At 44.2% G+C, this 22,963-nt stretch overlaps 1 protein-coding gene across 4 annotated transcripts in view; it reads right to left on the reverse strand.

Annotated features, from left to right (window-relative positions):
* Nucleotides 1–22,963, reverse strand: part of AOAH (acyloxyacyl hydrolase) — a 163,141-nt gene that overhangs the window by 27,128 nt on the left and 113,050 nt on the right. For all 4 annotated transcript variants that reach the window (XM_047695588.1, XM_047695589.1, XM_047695590.1 and 1 more), the window contains 3 exons: nt 22,560–22,642; nt 7,803–7,839; nt 6,951–7,025 (listed from right to left, as the gene is read on the reverse strand). In XM_047695588.1, the coding sequence (XP_047551544.1) occupies nt 6,951–7,025; nt 7,803–7,839; nt 22,560–22,642 (195 nt within the window). The remainder of the gene's footprint in view (nt 1–6,950; nt 7,026–7,802; nt 7,840–22,559; nt 22,643–22,963) is intronic.

Below are 22,963 nucleotides of genomic sequence, written 5' to 3' on the forward strand. Positions count from 1 at the left end.
CTCTATACCCAACATGGGGCTCGAACTTACAACCTTGAGTCCTGTGCTCTACCCACTGAGGCTGCCAAGTGCCCCTCCACTGTTATCCCTTCAAAGGGGGATCCTAAATGGACATTGATGCTGTAATTTTGGAGGCAATTTTTCAAAATGTATCAATATTTGGGGCACCTGGGTGGCTCAGTTGGTTAAGTGTTTGGCCCTTGATTTTGGCTCAGGTCGTGATTTCAGGGTCATGATACTGAGCCTGAAGTTGGGCTCTGGGCACAGCAGAGTAGGCTTGAGATTTTCTCTCCCCCTCTACCCCACGCCCTTGCTCTCCTCTCTCGCAAAAAAAAAAAAAAAAAAAAAAAAAGTATCAACATTTGAAGTTGGCTTAACTTTTGACCTTAAAATTTACAGTAACAGGGCGCCTGGGTGGCTCAGTGGGTTAAGCCGCTGCCTTCGGCTCGGGTCATGATCTCAGAGTCCTGGGATCGAGTCCCGCATCGGGCTCTCTGCTCAGCAGGGAGCCTGCTTCCTCCTGTCTCTCTGCCTGCCTCTCTGCCTGCTTGTGATCTCTCTCTGTCAAATAAATAAATAAAATCTTTAAAAAAAAATTTACAGTAACATTTCCACAAATGTGCAAAGATATATATACAACAATGCAACACCGCAACATTATGTAAAATAGCGTAAAGTTAGAAAAAGCCAAAAGCCTGGTTATATAAATTCTAGTACATCCAAGAGGTAGAAGGCTATGCAGCCACTAAAAAGAAAAAAGTAACTAATATGGGTGATATTTATACAACATTCTGAGTTACTAAATGCCACTGAATTGTTCACTTTAAAATGGTTAATTTTATATTATGTAAATTTCACCTCAATAAAATAAAAAAAATTAAAAATAATGAAGTAGTCTGTATGCATTAGCATGGAAAAGACTGCTAAAAAGTACTGTTGATTGAAAAGAACAAATTACAGAGCAGTAAGCATACTATTATTTCATTTCAATGAATATTAATCAGTCTGTAAGTTAGAATTTGCATAGAAAAAATCTGGATGCAGATACATTAAACTGTCTCTATTGGGTAGCTTGGAGCAGGCTGGTAGAGGGTTGGTGGGGAGTGATTATAGGGAAACTCACTTCCTATACCCTGTATGATTTGAACTTTTCACAACAGATGTTATTTTGTAATCAGAAAAATAATAAAAATAAAACAGATTCTCCTATTATTTTTATTCTTTCTCAAGCAAAGGGGGAAAAAACTGAACTCCACCAAAGCTTTAATGGGAGGAGCAGAAAGCATTGTAATTTTATGCTATTTGTCCCCCACCTATTTCACTTAGCCAAATAAAATCACTGAATTGCTGCTATCCAGAGGTGACAGGATGACCACGGATGCAAAGAACACTATGGCTCATTTGTGATGAGCAGGATGTACCCACGAAGAGGAGAAGGCAGAGCCAGGCTGATGGGTTGCCAGTAAGGTCTTAGCTGTGGGTGGGGTCCATACTTCTATACTATCTAATGGGTTGCTTAGAACTCCCCCACCCGGCCCTGGGGGAAAAAAAAAAGAAAGTAAAGAAAGATGTCCTATTTTACAAAACCCCAGCATATAGAACAGAATGCTAAATTCATGCTTTTTGTTACCTTGGGAAAAATTATACTACTTTATGAGTAAAAATCTCTCCAACCTGAATAAAAAGATTTCATAAGGATATGAGATTAGGGTGCCTACCTACTAAGGGCCGAAGGCTGGGTACTGGCTTTGGCTTAACTTGTATATGTGCAGAAGGTGCTAGAAGGACCCCAGTTTGTGAAGAGGACTCAGACTGCCTTGTGGGTTTGCTTAGCCCGGGAGGACCCACCCAGAGTCACCACTCTGTGTGTGTGTGTGTGTGTGTGTGTACTGTCACAGCAGGGCTGAAATGGATATCTTATCTTCCATCATCGGTAAGGCTAGCACATACTGCTTATTAACTTTTGCCTTGGCACTTCAGCTTCTTCTTTTTTTTTTCTTTTCCTGCTGATACACTAGCGCTTTGGCACAAGGCAATTATGCTGAGCTATGGCTCTCCAATCACATAAAGCCAAGATGAGTTAAGATGGAGAAAAGTCTCCCAAACTCCCTATTTAATGATTATTTTTTGGCTAGAGACACAACCCTGATGATAACAAGTATTCTGAGCTACTTTGTGCTTTTGCAAAAGCACCCATAACTGAAGCAAGCATAACAGAAATGGCTAATTACTAAGTGAAATCAAAATGGAAGCCTTGGTGTTGCTGGCAGAACATTCTCCAGTCATCTTTGCTCCATCGTGCACAGCTACATAATTTACACATGTGTGCTGTTAGATAAAAACCTTTATTTATTTTTTTAAAAGATTTTATTTATTTAGGACAGAGATCACAAGTAGGCAGAGAGGCAGGCAGACAGAGAGAGGGGGGAAGCAGGCTTCCCGCTAAGCAGAGAGCCTGATGCGGGGCTCTATCCCAGGACCCTGGGATCACTACCTCAGCCAAAGGCAGAGGCTTTAACCCTCTGAGCCACCCAGGTGCCCCAATAAAACCCTTTAATGTGTATAGCAAAACTCACTGTTTTTTTTTTTTTTTTTTTTAAAGTAAGTTCTAGGCTCAACGTGGGGCTTGAACTCATGACCCCCAAGATCAAGGGTTGCACGTTCTACCGATTAAGCTAGGCAGGCACCCCCAAATTGACTGATTCTTAGTTCAGGCAAGAGGGCAAATGGATCTAAGTGACAGGAGGTGGGTCACCCCTTCTGGATGTATCCATAGGTGCCTTCTGACTCTGTCCCTGAAAGACTGTCAATGCCATTTGGATCTGCCCACTCCTTCTTATCTGGTAGTTTCTGAGGAGAGTTAGCACTAGTATCTTGGAGTCCCAGCGGTTTGGGAAACATCTCTTAGGCCTTCCCTGATGTCCGCCGCAGGTTGAGCGGACTGAGCTGGAGGCGTCTAACCCTCTCCAGCCCACGTGTCAGGTCTGCTTTGTGAGCCCAGGCTTACCTGCTTACGCCAGAGCCTGCATCCCTCCGCACACACCGGTGAGCTCACACCGGCCACTCAGAGAGGGGAGAAGTAGGGGGTGCTGAGCTTACACAGGGCAAGCCTGGGGCACGTGATGCTGGTGGCAGGGAAATGATGAGGGAGCACTGGCATCCCGGGCTGGGCTCTCCGGTCAGGAGCACGCGGCCGGCCACAGAGAAAGATTCTCGCCCCTTGGGTGGCTCAGAGCCTGTCCTTATCCTCATGAATTGTGTCTGACCGTGAAAATAAGACTTGTGACTTGGGTGCAGGGCCGGCGGTGACTCTCTCATTACCCTGGCAGCCATTCCAGGCAGATTTCACCTGGCTGATGCCAGAAGGCAAACAGCCTCTGTGGAAAATATTTCCCAGAACCACAGCTGAAGCCCAGACAGGCGTCACGACTGAGTGCTCAGCCCTCACTCAAGCTTGCACTTGAGTTCTCTCAGCGGCCAGGGAATGCAGGGAGCCCTTCTCTTCAGGCCAGCCTGCTGTAACAGCATCGCTGACCTCCCACCGACCCGCCTTGAGGAGGCATCTTGACACAGACTGGGGAGGGCTGGGGACTCAGCGGGCCCACATTACCCCACGCATGGAGATCCTGGGTCCCTGAACGTGGGGGTGACCTGGAACATGCTGACTGTTTGGGAACCTCCTTATCCTTCCCTTGGCTGCCCCTGCCTCCACGAGGAGGCTGGGAGAAAGAACTCCTTTGTGCATTCCCTTCCCTGCTGGTTTTTCTACCACTTGATTGGATGGAATGGAGTGTTTGCTGCCAGTGCAGGCTCCTTGGGGCCAGTGACCTATCAGCATGTTGGCTGGTTTCCTCTTTTTTATTTAAATTTTTAAAAAAAATTTAAATTCAATTAATTAACATATATTACTGGTTTCAGAGGTAGAGGTCAGTGATTCATGTCTTCTAAAATACCCAGTGCTTATCACATCACGTGCCATCCTTAATGTCCAGCGTCTAGTCACCCCTGCTGGTTTCCTCTTAATGCAGTGCTGATTGGCTGCCCTGGGTGGCATCGGAAACATTGGTATTGAAAATGCCAGAACAGGGGCGCCTGGGTGGCTCAGTGGGTTAAAGCCTCTGCCTTTGGCTCAGGTCATGATACAGGCGTCCTGGGATCGAGCCCCGCATTGGGCTCTCTGGTCGGCAGGGAGCCTGCTTCCTCCTCTCTCTCTGCCTGCCTCTCTGCCTACTTGTGATCTCTCTGTCAAATAAATAAATAAAACCCTAAAAAAAAAAAAAAAAGAAAGAAAGAAAGAAAGATATTGCCAGGAAAAAACAAAACAAAACAACTTGGATGCCAGGGAACACAGACAACCTGTGCAGGGTGGTCCTACCTCTTTCCATTAGGTGAAGAATATACAATTAATTATTTCTGGGTCCATTATAAAAAAAAACAAACAAAACTGAACCATGTCAGTATATGTGGCATGTCATGTTGTGGGGTAGAGGAAGGATTTATGATTTGAGGCCCTTAAAGTCACTACCTTTCCCAGGCCACCCGGGCTACTCAAGGTTCTGCTGCTCTAGCTCACTCAAATTTGCCCTATTTCCAGGCATTTTTCTCTTTTTGTATCATAGGCATTCCATCGCTTTCGAGGGCAGTGAAAGGACAAGCCAGGGGAAGCTGGATTAGCTTTGGCTAAACAGAGTAGAGTCACAGGGGAAAGCTGTGTTTGTCTATGTGACCTTTCTTCTTAAATTCCAGACATTAAAAAGCTATCTTCCAATCGCGACCTTCATTCATTTAGCACGTACTTACTGAGTAACTGCGTGAGTTTGGAGAATTGAGAAAAAGCACAGGGCTGCATTATTTCAGTAAATGCTAGCATCATCATAAAAAAAAGGAAAGAAAAAAGTCAAGCCAATATCCCCAAACTTGTTCCAGGGCGGACTTATTATGCAACTCATTGCTGGCTTGAGCTTTTTATGCGATCGCTCTGCTCATTTTGGGTTGTCTGCTCCACCTTGATGTGCTGGCAGATGGGGAGGTACAGCTGCCATCTGTCTTTATTTTTCTAACCCCACCGCAGGACATTGCAAAGTGGGCACTGCGGGGACATCCCACGCTGCCAACCCCGTTCTTTCACCCAAATGCTCGCTGCTTCTCTGCCCAGATCCCTGGCGGGGGGAGAGGCTGGCACAGATCTCTGGCTGATGTCTGCCTGCCCTTTGGCTCCTTGGAAAAGGAAGAGCAGGCCTGGGCTGGAAGGGACTCTGAGTAAGCAGGTTCTGCTGGAAAATGCAGGTGGAGAGGTTTGGGTTCTTGGAGTCAAAGCCTCTCTCTGCAGGTGTTCTGGGCTCATTAACCGTGGTTTGCTCTGTGTCTCCTCTGGGAGAACTTGATCCGGAGGCTGGAGGTATGCTAGCTGATGTGACACAGGTTCATTCTGTTCTGTGATAGGGCTGGGGCTGAAGCTCAGTGCTTCCCCTTCCATAAGCTCCTTGTGGTCAGGCACTGTGGCCTCTTTGCCATTATGTCCCAGAGCCTGGTACAGCATTTGGCACACCATAGGTGGTCAGTACATATGTTTACAAAAGTGATCGCCTAGAGGAACGCAGTTAAGTCAGGTGTGGACCATGAAAAGATCACAGAACTTCCTCAGAGAACCTGGTCTGCCTCTCAGCCTTGCTACTTGTAGCAATATAAGCAAGTTCCTTAACCTTGCAGAACCTGTTTGTTCATCTACAAAATAGGGACAATCATACTTTCCTCTTAAGGCTGCTAGGGGGTAGTGTGACTCTTGGTTCATGGAGAGTTTGGGGGTGTGTCTGCTATTTGCCAGAGAGTTCTATGTGGCTCATCACAGAAGTTGGGACTTGAGTCTTTCTTGGGAGCTTTGGGGTTCGGGGGAGGGTGGTAAACCAACCCAGGGGGTGCCAAGGCGGAGTTTGGCACATCAGTATTTCTGCACAGCAGTATGGTATCTACTGACCTGAACTCACTTCACTAATTAGGTCTACACCTCCTTCGCCGTGAGAGTTCCAGGGCTTTCTTACCTCATGGAGGTGTTGGTGAGGGCAAATACATTTTAGTAATATTGAACTGGGTTTTTAGCACAGGCTTAAGAGAGCTTGGTGAGTGAAAGCAAAGGACAGGCAGTCAGTAGGATGACCTACTTCTAGTATCGTTTGGGTTGGAGGCCAGCTCTGCCATTAATCAATTAATCAGGCAAGTCACATAATCTCTCTTGGCTTTACTTTTCTGTTTTCTGAGATGGTGGGTGGGTGGCTACTAGGGAGTTGTTCTAGATCTGATTTCACCTTTTTTTTTTTTTCCTTTTTGGCCACAATCACAGGACAGATGGCATTCACATGTGCAGCATATTCTTAGGGGTACACACAATTTTTGAGAAACCTTCCAAAATGTTGTGGGAGACTAAGGCATTCAACATTTTGAAATCACTACTGATATTAGCAGTTTAGCAAAATTGCTTTCTTACTATGGGCCATGGGCGTAAATAAGAGTGGCTGTAAACTATACAGTTTGTTGGCAAATGCTCCAAGTCTATGCTTTCTCTCCGCATGAGTACCGACATCAGAATGTGAGCGAGGAAGCTATTCTTATGGGGTAGCTGTGATTCAGCCTGGTTTTATTTAAAAGGCCATGATATTCAGGCTTGGATTCTTGGCTAGTAGCAGCATATATCTTGTGATACAACTGAGAACTCATATCGTGACATACCCATCTGCTGGGAATCAGAGCAGAGAATTAATGGATCAAATATTTTTTAAAGGGTCTTCCAGCTTTACGGGCTGTTTTTATCAATTTCATACGTGTCTAGAACTTGCTAAGACAGAGAAATTCAACTCAAAAGGAGGGTACTGTAACACAGTGGAGTGAAGAAGAGAAGACGGGGGGTGGTACCCAGAGTCCAAGAATTTTCAAAGCTTTCTTTCTCTGTAACTCACCCATTGCAGACATCATTTCCAATCATGGCATATATGACGATGGCTGGATGGTCCAACAGTTGGTTCCTAGACAAACTGAGAAGCCAGAGATGGACTCTGAATGGCAAAACCTCAGAAACCAAACTTAGTCTTAGCTGATGTCACAGCCTGGGCCCATGAAAGGAATTTTGTGTGCCCCACCCACCCCCCACTTTGGTAACTTTTGCTATTTTTCTTTCTTTCCATGATCACTCTTCCTCTTTTCCCCTTCTTCTGTATAATCTGTAAATTACTTCCCCAAGAGGGGAAGACCGCTTAAGTGCATAGAATTGAAAAGGGTGGACTGAAGTCTCCAGGAGACAGACACATTACCATCTTCTTAGGATTTTTCACAGCTTTTGTCCTCAAGTGTTACTGGCTTCCCTCTGTCCAGATTTGTAGGACATCTGGATAGCTGAGCTCCAGTATTGAACTTTCGAAATTCCAGGGCTTCCCAATGTTCCCATTCTGGGCAGCCAGGGCCTTGCTTCTGAATTTTAAGCTCAAAATGAGCACATAAAGTGGGAAAATGAAGTTGTTGTTGTTTTGTTTGTTTGTTTGTTTGTTTTGCCTTTTTTCCAGCTACTTCAGCTAGACTTAAGTTTGACCCTCTTTGTATGCATTTTTATGATCCTTCTTTAAGGACATATGCACATTAATCACTTTCTATGTCCACTGGTCCAAGAAGTGATAATGTCCAGTGTGTGGGAGTCACTAGCAAGGTACTGGTGCTCAGTACAAGTGATTACAGGGTGACAACAGAGGGTTTTCATTCTTTCCTCACAATGAGAAACCCAATTTAAAAACAACTTTGTATATCCCTCTTTCACTTACGTCTCTAGAAATTTCTCCAAGTTTTGGGAAGATCCACCTGAATAATTAAAATTAAGAAATAATTAAAGTCAGTGAGTTCAATTCGACACTATCAGTATGATAATCTGACTGACTGAAAGCATGGAGAAGCATCACTGTGCAGCCAGAGGTCCCATCATAGGGACGGGAATGATGTCATCCTGGAACGCTCCTTAATGGGTTTTCTGTTTACTTGGCATTATGCTAACATAATTCTAAATTCTTTGGATATTCAGATCTAGAGATATTTCCTAAGCATGGATGAGTAAACCTTCTAGTAGATGTGAGAAAATGATATACATCTATCTCCAAGAGGAAACTACTCCAAAGATTAAGAAATTGGATGAGGGGCAGAAGAAGTAAAAACGATTCTTTGAGAACTACCCATCCCCCTAGAAAGCCCCATTTAATCACCTGCTGGTATCCCAGCTCATCCCTGAGGCTTCTTCTGGTTGGCTGGCCTGTGCAAGGTTCTGATTGTTCAGAGCGTATATTTCAACTCCTATCATGACATGAGTGACCAACCTTGCTCTACCCATTACCACCTGTAATGTATCTCTTTCACAAAAGTTGTATTCATTTGATACTCATTTTATTCTGGCCATTCTGTTAGGCACTTACATTATTATTTCATTTAGGCCTTCATACAACTCTGTGAGATAGGTACAGTCGTATTCCCATTCTATAGATGAGGAAACTGAGGTGTACTTAAGTGAGTTGCCTAAAGCCGCACAAGTCATAATAGGGAGAACTGAAGCTCAAATTCAGTCCCTTCTGTCTGCACTGCTGAGCTCTGGCATATTGCTCCTCGTCTAGAAAGAGTGAACCCAAAGAGGTTTACTGCTAGTTTGTCCCTTGGAGGCTGGTCTGCGGTAACAAGTGAGTGATTATGAGGTTAACTTGTGGGTGGTACAACTCATGGGACAAGGCAGAGTCTCCTGTAATTTCTAGCCTTCAAAGCTTGGGGCAGATGCATTTTATGGCAGACTCTGAATGTTTTTACGGAGCCACATGGGGGAAGGGGGTCTGCACAGCTGTGAAGGCCAGGAAGGCCCACATTCCCCTGAAGCAGTGTGGCCCCCTTCTTCACATACAGCTGGCATCAAACTATACCAGCAGCCCCCATGTTCCCCGGGTTGACTCAGAAATGTCCATACATTCAGTGAAGGTTGCTTTACTTCCTTCTTTATTGCAGTAGAATATACAGCCATAAACTTTACCATTCTCCCTTTGTTTGAGCGCGCAGTTAAGTGGCGTTAAGTATGTTCACATTGTGGTGTGACTGTCAGCATGGCACACTGAATCCCTGTACTCATTAAAAAATAATCAGGTACCTCATATAGAGGGGATCAGAGAATATTTGTCTTTTTGTGCCTGGCTGATTTCATTTAGTCTTCACAGTTCATCCACTTGTAGCATGTGTCAGAATATCCGTTCTTCTAAAGGCTGGCTAATTTCCCATTGTACGGATATACACTTCTGGACTGTCCAATCATCCGAACTGTCCATGGTGGATAGGCACTTGCTTGGTTTCTACCTTTTCGCTACTGTGATTAATGCTGCTATGAACACTGGTGTACAAGTGTCTGTTTAGGTCCCTCCTTTCAATTCCCTTAGGTATATATTTTATTGAAATTGCTGGACCATATGGTAGTGCTAGGTTTAATTTTTTTTTGGAACAACCACCATACTGTTTTTTATTTCCTTCATGTAGCGAGGCGGGGCATATTCAGTATGCACGCAAACACAGAAATTAAGAGCAGTCAGTTCATCTCAGCACGCATGCGTTCATTCACGCTCTCCATTCATTCGCCGAGCCTGCCACATGCCTGACATACTGCCACGTGCCTGTATGAAATTTACAGATGGGCTGGACACAGCCTCTATACCTGAGGAGTGGCGTCCGCAGGGGTAAGGTTTAATGGGAACCCAAAGCCAATGCTTAAAAAGAGGAAAGCCCAATGTGATTTCAGCCTCTTCTCTCTGCTCAGAGAATGTGCCAGATTTTTACAACCCTGAGTCCTAAATGTAGAGACTCCAAGCATTCCTGGGTGTTAGATGGCTCCCTACTGTTCTCAAGGGGGAGGAGAAGGACAGCCAATGCCTCTGACATGCCCTATGGGGACTCAGTCATCTTGGCTGGGCCTTTCATTCAGTTCCTGCCCCACAACTCTCAATTTCCCCATTTTCTGTAGGGTAACAATCAAGAGGTGTTTAATTCTCACTCTTTGATTTTTCTCTTAATGAGAAAGGAAAACTAATGAAAGCTCAAGCCATGAGTGGGAAAAAAATTAAAGGACCAGGTCAGGCCGATAATTTTCCTCATTATCCAGAGTACAGCTGGGAATTTGAGGTGCAGAGCACCCACAGAGCTTGAGGGAAATCAAAATGAGAACCTGTAATGGCTTGCCACATAAGCAGCCCTCTCCCCTGCCCACACCACCCACATCCCTTGGCTGCTCCGGACAAGGATGGCAGGCCAGTCGCCTGGGTGGGTGCGGTGAGTTTAGAAACGGCCACCACAAACAACCACTCAGCGAGAGAGGGGACGTGCCTACTCTTTTCTACCCAAATGCTGATTTTTTTCTTCTGCTGAATATTTATATTATAAGCACAGAATTCTCTGTGCTCTAGAGTTGCTGCGCCTTCCACAATTTCCATTTCCTTTTGGGAATCTTCCTTTGATGAGATTATGTAATTAGTTTAGGTAATTCCCATACCACTTTTTCTTCTTAATCCCCTCTCGCTGTCATTCTCTACTCTTTTGAAGCCCCATCAACATTTGCTGTCTCTCTCCCTCCTGAGCTCTATGGCCTTTCTGCTCCTGGGTGGAGACTTCTCAACTGTGGATTTTGCTGCTGCCATTGTAGAAAATACTGAGCAGCTGGACCTACCTGGAAGATGTGAGCAGGAGAGAAAGGCAGTTCCTAGCCTGTGGGATGTAGCAAAACAAGGGGGGCATTTGAAGAACCGCCACCACCCCTGAGAGGTACATAGTCTGGCCTCTACAATTCTAGTTCAGAGAAGTAGAAAAGATGTGACTACAAAAGAGGGGCATTTGATTTATTCATCAAGGCGGCCCAAGGGAAAATCTACCTGTCTACAGTTAAGGGAAGAAGGGGGTCTTTTTTGGCCATCAAAATCAAAATTCTGGTTCATTCAGTGCCTTTTAAGTGAGGAATAATGCATTGCAAGAAGAGAAGAAGGGTTTCATATACTCTCGGCACTGGCTCTCCTTCCTAAATAAATTTCAGCTTACACTTCCGCTGCTAGATCAGTGTTGACCACAGCAGCAAGTGCTTCATATCTTGGACATGCAAATCAATTGGTAACATACTTTCAATGGTCTTCTAGATGAGCTTGCGACTTTCTGTGCTTGGCCCAGAGTAGGAGTGCTCAGTCTCAAATTCTTCATGGAAAAAGATAAGGTATATTTAAGGATAACAGGTCTTCATAAACTAATGCATTACCTTGATTATGTTTATGGAGTACTTACTCTGGGCCAGGCATTGCAAACAGATGCCAGGAACACATCAGCAAATAGAAAAGACATGGTCCCTACTCTTGTGAAGCTTATAGTCATGAAACAGACAATGACCATAAGGTGGTAAGGTTCTGGGAAGCCCTGAAGAAGTCATGTGAAGCTGTGTACTGAAAGAAAAGTAAGTGTTTCCTTTCTTGAATTTCTAAGACAAGAACCTGTTAATGAATTTCCAATAAAATACCTGTGGATTCTTACATCAGAATTCCTAGCTGAATGCCATCTTTGTTATAAGTATCTGAATAGGATGGGGGCAGATCCAGGTTTCAAGCTCTGAAGCTTATATAATCTGGGGGATCCTCTTTAAGGAAAAGGACACAAAACATGAAAATGAGGCCTGACCTAAAGGGAAGCCACAGTGGAAGGAGACAGGGTCTTAACCAATTGTGGTTAACTATTTTAAGTTGGCAAATTTTACAAACTCAAATGGTCACCAGGATTGGGGCTGGGGGTGGTCCTTCGGCTGCAGCCTCATTAGCTTCCTACCTCAGCCTCTTGGTGCTCCTTAGAGGTCATCTGTGAAGGCTTGGAGCATCTGCATTGGTTGGGACCTCCAAGAGCAAGTGATCAGGCAGCCCACTTTACAGAGGAGGCCCAGAGGTGGAAAGAGACGTGGTCAAGGTCCTATAGCTAGTAAGCAGTGATCCATTCCAGATGCCAGTTTAACAACAGACATTAGTAACCACTGAGATAGATCAGATAGCCTTGTGTCTAGGTTGGGAGATAGCAGAGGACAACAAAATGCTAACCTCACTGTCGGTTTGGTGGTACTCCTAATTCTGGTTTTCTTCTTCAATCGACCTGCTATTTACTTTTCACAGCCCTCCAGTACCTGTTCCATATTTTCTGACCACGTTTCACAGTGGTATTCCGTGGGCCAGAGTGGATGGAATGTGCTTACTCTACTGTACCCAGAACCAGAAACCTAAAAAGCATTATAGAGAGTGTAAAATGTTCATGGAAAACGTGTTGTCATACATGGACCTAAAGAAAATCTAATAATGCTTTTTAACTTTCATCAGATTTTAAATAATGGAGATTTGGCTATATTTTTATGATTGAGGAAGCATTTTGAAGAGTATGGATTGTATAAATCTGGCTTAAAAATCAGCCATAAGAAATTTAAACTCCTTCATTTCTCTAAAGTTGTTTGCTTAAGTAGAAACATTCAGACTAATACACTGACCTTGAGCTCAAAATAGTAGGCACTTAATAATTGCTTGTTGTGACAGTTTCTGATGGTGTTTCTACTACTGAAAATGCTTTCAAATTCACAAGTGTGGTTCTGAATTTCTGTGACAAACTAGATAAATGATTCCCCAAACATATATTTTTAAAAGAAAGTAACAGCCTTCCCAGCATGGCTCTCACCTGACTCCTAGTTTCAAAACTAGACAAAACTTCACAAACATCCTTCAGCCACGCTGAACTTCTCTCCCCCCTTTCCCAAAGATTATTTTGCCCTTGGAGCCTCTTTGCACTGAGTCACCATCTCTCTCTGTTTTTTGGTTTCCTAATTTTTTTTTCTGCAGGACACTCTGCTCAAATGTACCTCGTTAGCAAGGTTTTCCTGTCCTTCTCCAGGCAGAGGTAAATGCCTGTCACCTCCAACTAATTCCCCAGACTTCAACCTACCTCTCTTTTAGTGTCATTTCACAAGAACCATAGTGGTTCCCTTATTTGTCCCTCCCCCCTTATTTTTCCCTCTTTATATGCCCTCCTTGAAGGCAGGGACTTTGTTCTATTCATCTTTCTATTTCTAGCAGCTATTGCAATACTGGAGAGGAAACAGAAGGAGTGATGGGAGCAAAATCAAGTGGAAAATGAGAAAAAGGGAAGTAAAAGAGAAGACCAAAGGTAAAGGCACATCCCAGCAAGATTTGGAGCCGATAAAAAACCCAGCAAGTTCATGTAAGTTACCAACACAAGTAGCAGTGAGCTTCCCTCCTCACCCCGATGTCCCTTATCTCAAACCCTAAATAAAAGGGATCTAGAAAGGAGACCCCCTAGGACTTCAGGAACACTTGCCATTGAAAATGACATAAAATAGTAGAAGATATTTGCTTCTGTATTTGCCATCGGTAAGTGTGCAGACTCAAGAGGTACAGGATGGAAATCTTGACCTAACAGAAGAATGGAAAGCTCACATTCTTCACACTGTGATCATGGTCAGGTGTTCTGCCTCAGACTGCATGAGCTGCCTGGAACAAGGAGAAGCCTCAGGAAGGGCTGCAGAGATAAATCCTAAGAAATTGCTCCACTCGGATCACAATGTCTCCATTGTTTAATAATTCTTGGAGACTGAAAGCCTTGAAAATATTAAAAAAGGGAATAAATCCCCCTAATTAAAAGGAGGGAAATGTGTTCCTCTATAGGAAATGTGTCAGATTGAAATGTTTTTCTTTCAAAAGTTTCTGTTATAATCAAACATTGTATCTTGGAGATGCGTTTGGCCCTTAGGAGAAATGGCAAGTTTTGATACCTGCGGGCACTGAGCCTATCTTCATTTATCTTTCAGATCAAAGCCTCTCAGAAATTGGTATTAAAATCGGGCTTTGTTGCTGTGAGCACACTGGATTTTGGCTCCCAAATAGAAATGTCCTAGTTGTCTTGTTATAAATAATTTCTGTCATCTCCTCTTGACATTCTGGGTTGAGACCAAAAGTATGACCCAGGAGTTAGGTTCACTAAATACTTTCCTGAAGGCCTACTTGTACTTGGGAGGGTAACTTCTTTGCTTCTTTCCAGTACTCTGTAGCTTTTAAAAAACTGCCTGAAAATTTTCATTTTGAGATCATTTCCAGAAAGTTGCAATAATTTACAAAGACTGAAATAATTTACAAAAAGTTGCCAAAACAGAACAAAGGATTTTCACCTTCTCTTTACCCAAATTCCCTAAGTGGGACCACGTCTCACAATCACAGTACTGTGATCAGTACTGTGTACTCGGGAACTTCCCACTGGCACAAGCCTACTGCCTCATCTATAGACCTATTCAGATTGTCCCACGGGTGGGTCAGCCCAACTCAGACCCAACACTTTCTGGGTCAGACCAACTCAGGATCACATACTACCTTCAGTCTCCTGTCAGTTTACTCTTCTTTAATCTGGACTAATTCCTTGGTGTTTTTTGACCTTGACACTTTTTAAGGGTACTAGCCAATTATTTTATAGCGTGCCCTTCGAATTTGAGTTTGTCTTATGTTTCCTCCTGATTAAATTCAGGTTATGCATTTTTGTTCAGAACACAATAGCAGATGCTCAATTAGCCCGTTACAGGTATTAAAAACAGGTACAAATTTTGTTGGAGAACAGAGATCATGAGGCGGGATGTAGTGGTGATGAAAATAAGTTCTTGTGTGTATGACCGAATTCAGCAAAGCCTTGATTAATACTAATTTATAGTTTGTTTCTTCATCATTCTTTTACCTTTTTCCTTGTCTATCCTTTTCAAAGAGGACCACTCGTGATAAAGAGGGGACACCGGCACAGAATGCTGGGTCGGGGTATCTAATTGTGATCGCCTACCTCTCCAGGGCTTGTGTTGGTTGTTCTAGACAGTGAACTGAAGATAGTAGAAATGTAGTAAAGATGCTGGCTTTAGAGGCCAGACTCTGAAAGGGGGACAGCACGGTGTGGCTGGAAGCAGGGACAGACATGCTCTGACAGGGCTGGGATAATTCAGACCCAGGCTTGAGCTCTACCATTGACAAGTTGATGGACCATTAATCACTTAAGTTATTAAGTCTATCCAAGCCCCAGTGTCCTCACCTGTAAAATAGGGTTGTTTGTGGATTAAATGGGGATAGAATATGTAAATACTAGGACAGTGTCTGGGTGAGAGAAGAGAAGGTTACCTTTAATGAACTGAATATTTGTGTTCCTCCAAAATTCATTTTGAAATCTAACCCCCATTGTGAAGGTCTTTGGAAGTGGGGCCTTTGAGAGGAAATCAGGTCCGAAGGATAGAGTTCTCATGAGTAGAACTGGTGCCCTTTCAGAAGAGGTGGAGAGCTGGTGTGCTTCCTTTCTGCCACGTCACAAGTGGAGACGACCAAAGTCCACAGTTCACAAGCTGCGAGCGGGCTCCCACCCAGGACCCAGGCCTGCTGGCGTTATCCTCTCGGACTTCCAGCCTCTGACATTGTCAGAAATGCATTTCCGTTGTTTATAAGCTGCTCAGTCTCTGGGGTTTTTTTGTTAAAGCCGTCTGAACTAAGTTGGCAGGCAGGACTTAATAGCTAAAACCTATAAAAGTAATAATAGCACTAGCAACCCCACACAACTCTCCAAAAGCATCCACCCATTGTGCTAACGGATGGTTCTGGAGACTCGAGCCCTGGCCAATGGTCCTGGACTGTAGTCCCAGCTGGAACACATGATTAGCTGCCAAGGGCCTGAGAGGACATCAGTGTGTTCTTTCTGGCTCAGAGGAAGGCCTGACTCATGCGTGGTGTTTCTGTGCCCTGGGCACGCTCCTTCCACAGTTCTGCTTGTTGAGGAAGCACACTCCTTTCTGGCACATCCAGCAGCAGTATGGATGGCTCCTCCATGTCCAGCCTTGTTAGAACATCCCCCAGAGATGACTTCTCTCCTCCTGCTTCTCAGCCTGGTCACCTTGTAGGAGCTCTTCCCCACTTTGGCACCTTCTGATTTGTTTTGCGTCCAAGTTTTAGTTCTACTTTTCCTTGAGTAGCTCCTGGCCCCTTAGACTTAAGGGGAGGGGGACGAAGGTTCAAACAGCCCCAGGCGCCGGGTAGCTAAACCTGCAGTCCACTGGAGGGGGAGGCCACCACTCAGCTCCAACGGACTCTCGCCAGGCAGGAGTGCAGCTATGTTGCCAGGGTTGCGGATTTTGGAGAGAAATAAAAATTGGATTTTTATGTAAAAGCTCTCAAGTTTGAAAGATCAGCAACAAATCCAATTCAAAACGGAACACTTAAACATGAGTGGGCCTGAAGATTGAGGTCTGATTTAGAATTTCAGAGTCATAGAGCTGGATGAACATTGAGATTATCTGGTTGAAGCCCTTTATTTGACACCTAGGGAAACTGAGGCCCAGAATGGGGCACCCTGAAGCTCTGGAGCCATCCAGGGACAGATCAGGGCTTGAAGGTGGTCCCGTATGCATTAATATGTAGTCTTTTTATCTTCTGTGTCCATTAGGGTGACCGGTGCTCAGAAATATCAGCAGAGACAACGAAGGCATGGAGATGAATTTAGGGCTCGCTTCTCCCCCCAACTTTTCACTGGAGAGCAACAGGAATGAGTTGTACTGTCCTGCGGTACACGAATAAGGTGATTTTCTTTGCTGGTAATCTCAGAGCAGTGATGTGGAGAAGCAACAGCTGAACAGCCATCAGGGGAAAGCCCAGGGCTGAACTTATAGCCATCATGGACACGCAGTTCCCTGCTCTCCTCTTCCCGCTTCTCCCCTCCCTCCACTTCTGCTCCAGGACCCCCTTTCTCAATCTGCTGAAGAATCTCCTCCTTCACCTCTTCGCACCACCCACCCCCAACTCCCACTTAGCCTTCCCAGCCCTTGATCATGGAGATGGCCTGAGTATAAATTCCATATGCTGCCCTGAATGTTGTCCTTTGTCTCTAGTTCTCCAGTCTGCTAGATTCTCTCCCATTCTCCAGAAGCTTTAATGCAAGCTTGAAGAAGGGGACCGGCAAGAAGTTCTTGGAGTGGGGGACCATGGGGAGAGGTGGAGGGTTCCAACTCACATCTGGCTTGCAGCCAAGGGATTGAGGCAGGGTCGGGGAGGTGAGGCTAGAACACATGCACTTCGGCCACGTGTTAGAATCCTCCGTGTTTCTTATCCATACACTTCCGGCTAGTCCCCTGCTCCTACTCCCGGTGAGTGAGCGAGCGCCCGGGTGTGCACAAAGGGGTGGCCCCACACCATATAGAAGATTGGGCCTGGAGAAAAATATTCCTGTGAGAACTTCTGAATTTCTGAAAACAAAACAACTCGAAAGAGGTGTTTACACTAAGGTTTTGCTACACCTGCAAAAACAGAAAGAGGAAGGCTACCAGAGAAAAGGACATCCCAAGCTAGTAAAGTGTCCCTTGGAGGCCCCTAACCGGTCGGTCAGAGTGGCCTCCCCGGCAGGCTGTGTGCTGCAGGCCGTGGGAGCTCAGGGGCTGTGATCTGCTTGCCTTTTAAAGCAGATGAGTCTTGTTTATTTTAGAAGTGGGTGACTCGTGAATTTTTATTTACTTAAAAATACATATTGAATACCCCTTTAACATTTGTTTTTCTTCTACCCTTTATTTTAAAAACAAAGTGTAATCCTGCCGATGGTGGATTTTGTCCACCGTGGAGGTATTCAGGTTGGCAAAGGATTACTATGTGTGCTTTTCCTCTCTTCAAAGGCCGAACATAACTCCTGAAAGGTATTTGGGATTAAAAGAAAGTGTGCGTCGGGTTGGCAAGTCCCTACTACGCACAGCAGAGCCTGACCTCAATGCCAGGAGTACAAATGTGGGTTCCCTGGGGCTCCTGCTCACTGTCACACTGGGGAGTCAGACTTGAAGCAAGAAAGTCAGCTATAAGCCAAGTAAAGGGTGAGAGCAGAGGCCACGACAAAGGGCTAGTGTGATGAGGCAGGAGGTTGGCTCTGCTGGACGTGTGAACAAGGGGGCAAGGGATGTCAGGCAGGGACAGTGAGGGCTGAATAAATAGCATTCATTGAGACTTCACTGAGCCTTCACTGAGCATGAGGCCCTGAGGCCCACTGCCAAGACCCTCAAAAGTGGGACATGCAGCATGGGTATGGGAGGTGGTTTTGGGGTCCATGATTGCCTCACCAGCCACCCAGGCCGCACCCAGCTCCCATTCCCCAGGGCTCCCTTGTGGTCCACTCATTTCTTCTCTGGCTCTGGCCCCAGCTCCCCTCGGTCATCTCAGACCCACTATTTACCAGGCTTCATCTTTCCCACTCCTATCCTTGGCCCAGCTTTTCCTTCCAGAGGGAGCTCTCTTTTTCTGTCAAATTCTCCAGGTCCAGCCAGCTGCCCCTCACCCGTTCCCATTACCTCCCTGCCCACTGCTGTCTCAAGGGGCCTGGAGACCCAACCCTAGGTGACCCCTCTTTCTGTCCTTGCACTCTGGGAGTAACAGGCCTTCCCATTACAGACATGTGTATTTTAAATGTATTTTTGTTTTTAAATCTACTTAGTTTTTTAAAGAAACACTTTACATTGAAAAAGTGATTTTTTAAAATTGCTGAGGAAATAACAGGCAGGTGGTAAGTGGAGTTAGCAATGAGCGAACACTGCATTTTCCCATTCAACTTTATAATAGCCCTATAAAGTTCAGGTATGGCCTATTATCATCCCTACTGTGCAAAGTAGGCCCCATCTGGGGCTTGTGATGAATTCCACAATGTCATGTGATGTAGTTTAAAAATTAGCTTTATTGGAGAAGGGGCAAACTTACAAGGCAGGGTTTGTTCCTGGAACCCCATAATCAGACTGACTTTGGGTGCAGCCTTTCCTCCAGCAAAATAGGGGGTAGGTGGCCTACTGGAGCTAGCTTGTCGTCTAGGCAACCTAGGATGATAGCCTGGGTCACCGCTGACAGTTGTGTTCATCGAACCATGATCCCCATTTTATAGATGCAGAGGCAGGCCCGAGAAATTAAGCATTTGTCCTAGTCACACACCCATTCCAGCACCTACATTCAAAACCAGTCTATCGGTTTACATGGCAAGGAGACGATTTTATGAAGTAATAAGAAGGGGAAACCTCTGTGGTCTGTTCTCTGGGCCTCACTTTGCATCTCTGAGTCGTGAGGTGACTTTGTGTGCGGAGCCAGCCAACTACGAGGGTTTTTGACCCTCTTCCCCTTCACTACGTGGGTCCCTCCACTTGGGAACCTTGGGGAAAGCTGGAAGCTATAGGAGCCGCTGTTAGCAGGAAGCTCGCTGTGCCTAACCCCGGTGCTGGAGAATTGGTACCCAAGTTAAACACGACTTTGACACTTTACATTTTAAAACGTTTTAGCAGGGGCACCTGGGTGGCTCAGTGGGTTAAGCCTCTGCCTTCAGCTCAGGTCATGGTCTCAGGGTCCTGGGATCGAGCCCCACATCCCCACATCGGGCTCTCTGCTCAGCAGGGAGCCTGCTTCCCCCCCCCCCCCCACCTGCCTCTCTGCCTACTTGTGATCTCTCTCTGTTAAATAAATCAATCTTAAAAACAAACAAATGCTTTATCATCCCTGGCAACCACTGGATCAGCGGTTCACAGTAGAGGAATCTATAGACGTTTTCCAGGTCTTGTGTATAAACACCAAGAGGAAAATAAGAGCTGTTTCTTTAATTCTTACTGTACAGTTTTTAAGAAAGTCTTTAATATTCTATTCAACTCTTTCTTCTCTTTCTCCTTCCTGTCTCTCTCCACCCGCCCCTCTTTTTACTGGTTCTGAGACGACAGTGTAGCTATAAATATGCAGGGCAGAGAAGGCTGACTCTTCCTATATCCAATAAACACCTTAGGGAGTAATTGAAATAACTTGGCACGGTACACACTGCATAATATCGAGAGAAAACCCACAGTGAGGAAAAGCAACAGCAAATAGGAAGAAGGGCTGCAAAGAAAACCAGAATGTTAAATAATGAGTAATTATGAGAAACTAAAACGACAGCGACAATAGCAATAAAAACCTTCTTAGAATTACAGCCTTAGAAAACGTCAAGAAGCATCTTCGAAGAAGTTATACTAGATGAGGTACACATTCTAATTATTTCTAAGAATTGCAAATTTAAAAAGGAGGAAGGATCTCATTCCCCCACCTCCCCCCCACCCCATTCTCCTACACCTACTCATTAGAAGTATGTCTGACAGACGGCATAGGTTTTTGATCCCGTTCTGACATGCATGCTTTTTCATGATTAGGCTTCCCTCCCATCTCCTTTCCCGTTTTATCTCCATGATCTGAATGTTAAAGGAATGCTGTCAACACGGCATACCGCAAAAGGAGAAACGTCTACTACAAATTGTACTTTGTACTTTTTGCAGTATCTTCCTTTGGTCTTTTTGATTTTACAAAAGATCTCTGTATGCGTTGTGGGTAGAAAGTAATGTCTGGGTCTTGTGCGGGAGGGAAATGCTGGTGTCCTAGGCACAGGGAGAAAGTAGCTTAGAGCCTGTGTTTTCAGCAGAATCCTATTGCTTCTTCTCACCCCCACCCGACACCCTCAGCTACGGAATCTTGGGCAAGCCCTTCACTGTTGCTACACTGTTTCTTTTTAGGCTATTTTTTAAAAAGGTTATTTCTATGTCAAAATAAAATCTTCAGAAAACAGAAAATTAAAAAAAAAGAGAAGTGATCATCCATAATTTAGCAAACATCATGATTTCGGTCTATTTTCTATAGATCTTATGTACATCTAGTTTCTCCTTTTATTTTAAGAAATATGGAATATTTTAGAAATTAAGCTATACCGTCCAACTTTATATCCTGATTTTTTTTTTTGGCAGTGTTTTGTCTTTCTAAATAAATACATATATAGACTCTGAGCCTTCATTTTCTAGAGTTGCATGATATTCAACTCAGGCATTTTTGTTCTTTGTTTTTTACAGTCTACATTGACAGAGAGCTTTTGATAGCACTGGGGCTATTAGATTATCTCACTGAAGGAAAAGAGAAAGTATAGGGGCTGCAGTTCACTTTATATCTGTGATGATCTGTAGCCAGGTTCAATTCGAACTTTCCACTACATTGTCTGATATGTTCATCTGCAGAGAGGTGAGGCCAATCTGTTTCTGTAGATCACCACAGATCCCAGACCAGTGACTGGAGTACCTGATTGTAGTAAGACAAGCTAGCTACAAATTCCAGCCCTGCAACTTTGTCTGTGATCACAGGCAAGGTTCTTGGTCTCTGTATGTCTCTGTTTTCTCAGCTGTAACAGTGTGGATATCCTGATAATCCCTCAATTCTGAGAAATACATTTTAACACATTTGATAGGAGGTTGAGTGCTGCAATCAATGTGTATGTTGTAATTCTTCCTTGCTTTTTCCTCCCTTAACACTTCTCAGAGCTATTATCATCAGTGGTATTTTAGAACTGAAGAAATATAGTAATACTTGCCTTACAGTTTATTGAAAAAAAATCAGCTGAAATATTACACATAAAGTATTTTTAGCACTTGGTAAGAGAGCAATAAACGGCAGCTATTATTTTATTAGTAAGAAAACTTGTATTGTTCTTAGAATAGTAGAACATTTATTATAAGACATAAATTCCTTGTAGGTCATATATTTAGTTAAAACTTGAACTGCTTAGAAAATGCCTTAGCGAAAAAAAAAAAAAAAAGAAAATGCCTTAGCACTCTTGTTAATTAGAGATGGCACAGGGATGGCAAATAGGTCTAACTCTCTGTGCCAAGTCTAGTCTGTTGATGATGATTGTCAGACGTGCTGTGCTGTGTGAATTGCTGAGGCAGAATCTGGGTGTAGCAGACAAGAGTGCCAAGGTTGATTAGTAACATCCTAGGGAGATGGAGTGGCAACGCACACCATAAGTGTCTGCCATGTCTGCATTACGTGGCCTGAAGCATTACTTGGCAATTCATTCAGCATGAACCAGACATTGGTCTCTCAATCAGGAGTTTCACTGAAATCCTATGGCAATGGACTACCTCTGGGTCCAAGGTGGGGGCTGAGAACCACGCAGGTAAGAAGCAAGCCCAGAGGACACTGATATCCTGTGAAACATGGGAAGCTGATGGAGACCTGTAAGTCTCCATGACACTCTGAAAACGCATTCCTTTCCTTAATGACTTTGGGGATTTCAGCCACAATCACTTAGCCATTTTTCTTAAAATGCCAACCCCAGTAGAAATGTGGGAGACTTTGCACAGAGGGAGAGGCAGAGCCTTTGCAATCATTTTGATTTTGCTCAGCCCTTATTCTGCTAAGGCTTGCTGAAGTTTTACCTCCTGAGTTTGAATGCCCTGCACCTTGGCCTTTCCAGAACCTGGTGGGGAAGGATTGACCGCATCTTGTTCTTGTTCTCCTCTGCTGTGGGTAAGATGCTCAAATCCCAGGGCCCTTCTGTAGAAAGGAGACTACTCATTTTATTATGTGGTCCTGGTCATCTAACTCTCAGCTTTTGTGACACTTATGAAACAAAATCAATCATTAAAGGCACACTGCTAAAGGCTTAAATGGAACATTACATACCATTTCTTGAAATATTCTGGTAGTCTCTGTGATTGCAGTGGTTTCTTTTCCGTAATCGAAGGTAAACAGAGTTTTCTTTAATTCTGAAACAAATATATATATGCATAATTAATACCAGGACAGTCACATGATGAAGTTAAAAAAAAAAAACAGGATTTTGTTATGATTTTTCAAAATGGGTGGTTCAAATGAACTCAGGAAAAACAAATTTCTGCAGACATGTTTTTCTCTAAACTGTCAACACATTACTGAGCTGTTACAAGAAGCAATCCTATAAAATAGGTTGCATCAATGGAGTAAGATTAAATTCTTCTTTTTGTGAAGACCTCCAGAATCATCCCCTTCTTTTTTTTTTAATTTCAGGCTTTTGTCATGTCCACAAACCTCAATAATTATTTAACTAA

The sequence above is a fragment of the Lutra lutra genome, chromosome 11, assembly GCF_902655055.1.
Source record: "Lutra lutra chromosome 11, mLutLut1.2, whole genome shotgun sequence".
NCBI lineage: Eukaryota > Metazoa > Chordata > Mammalia > Carnivora > Mustelidae > Lutra > Lutra lutra.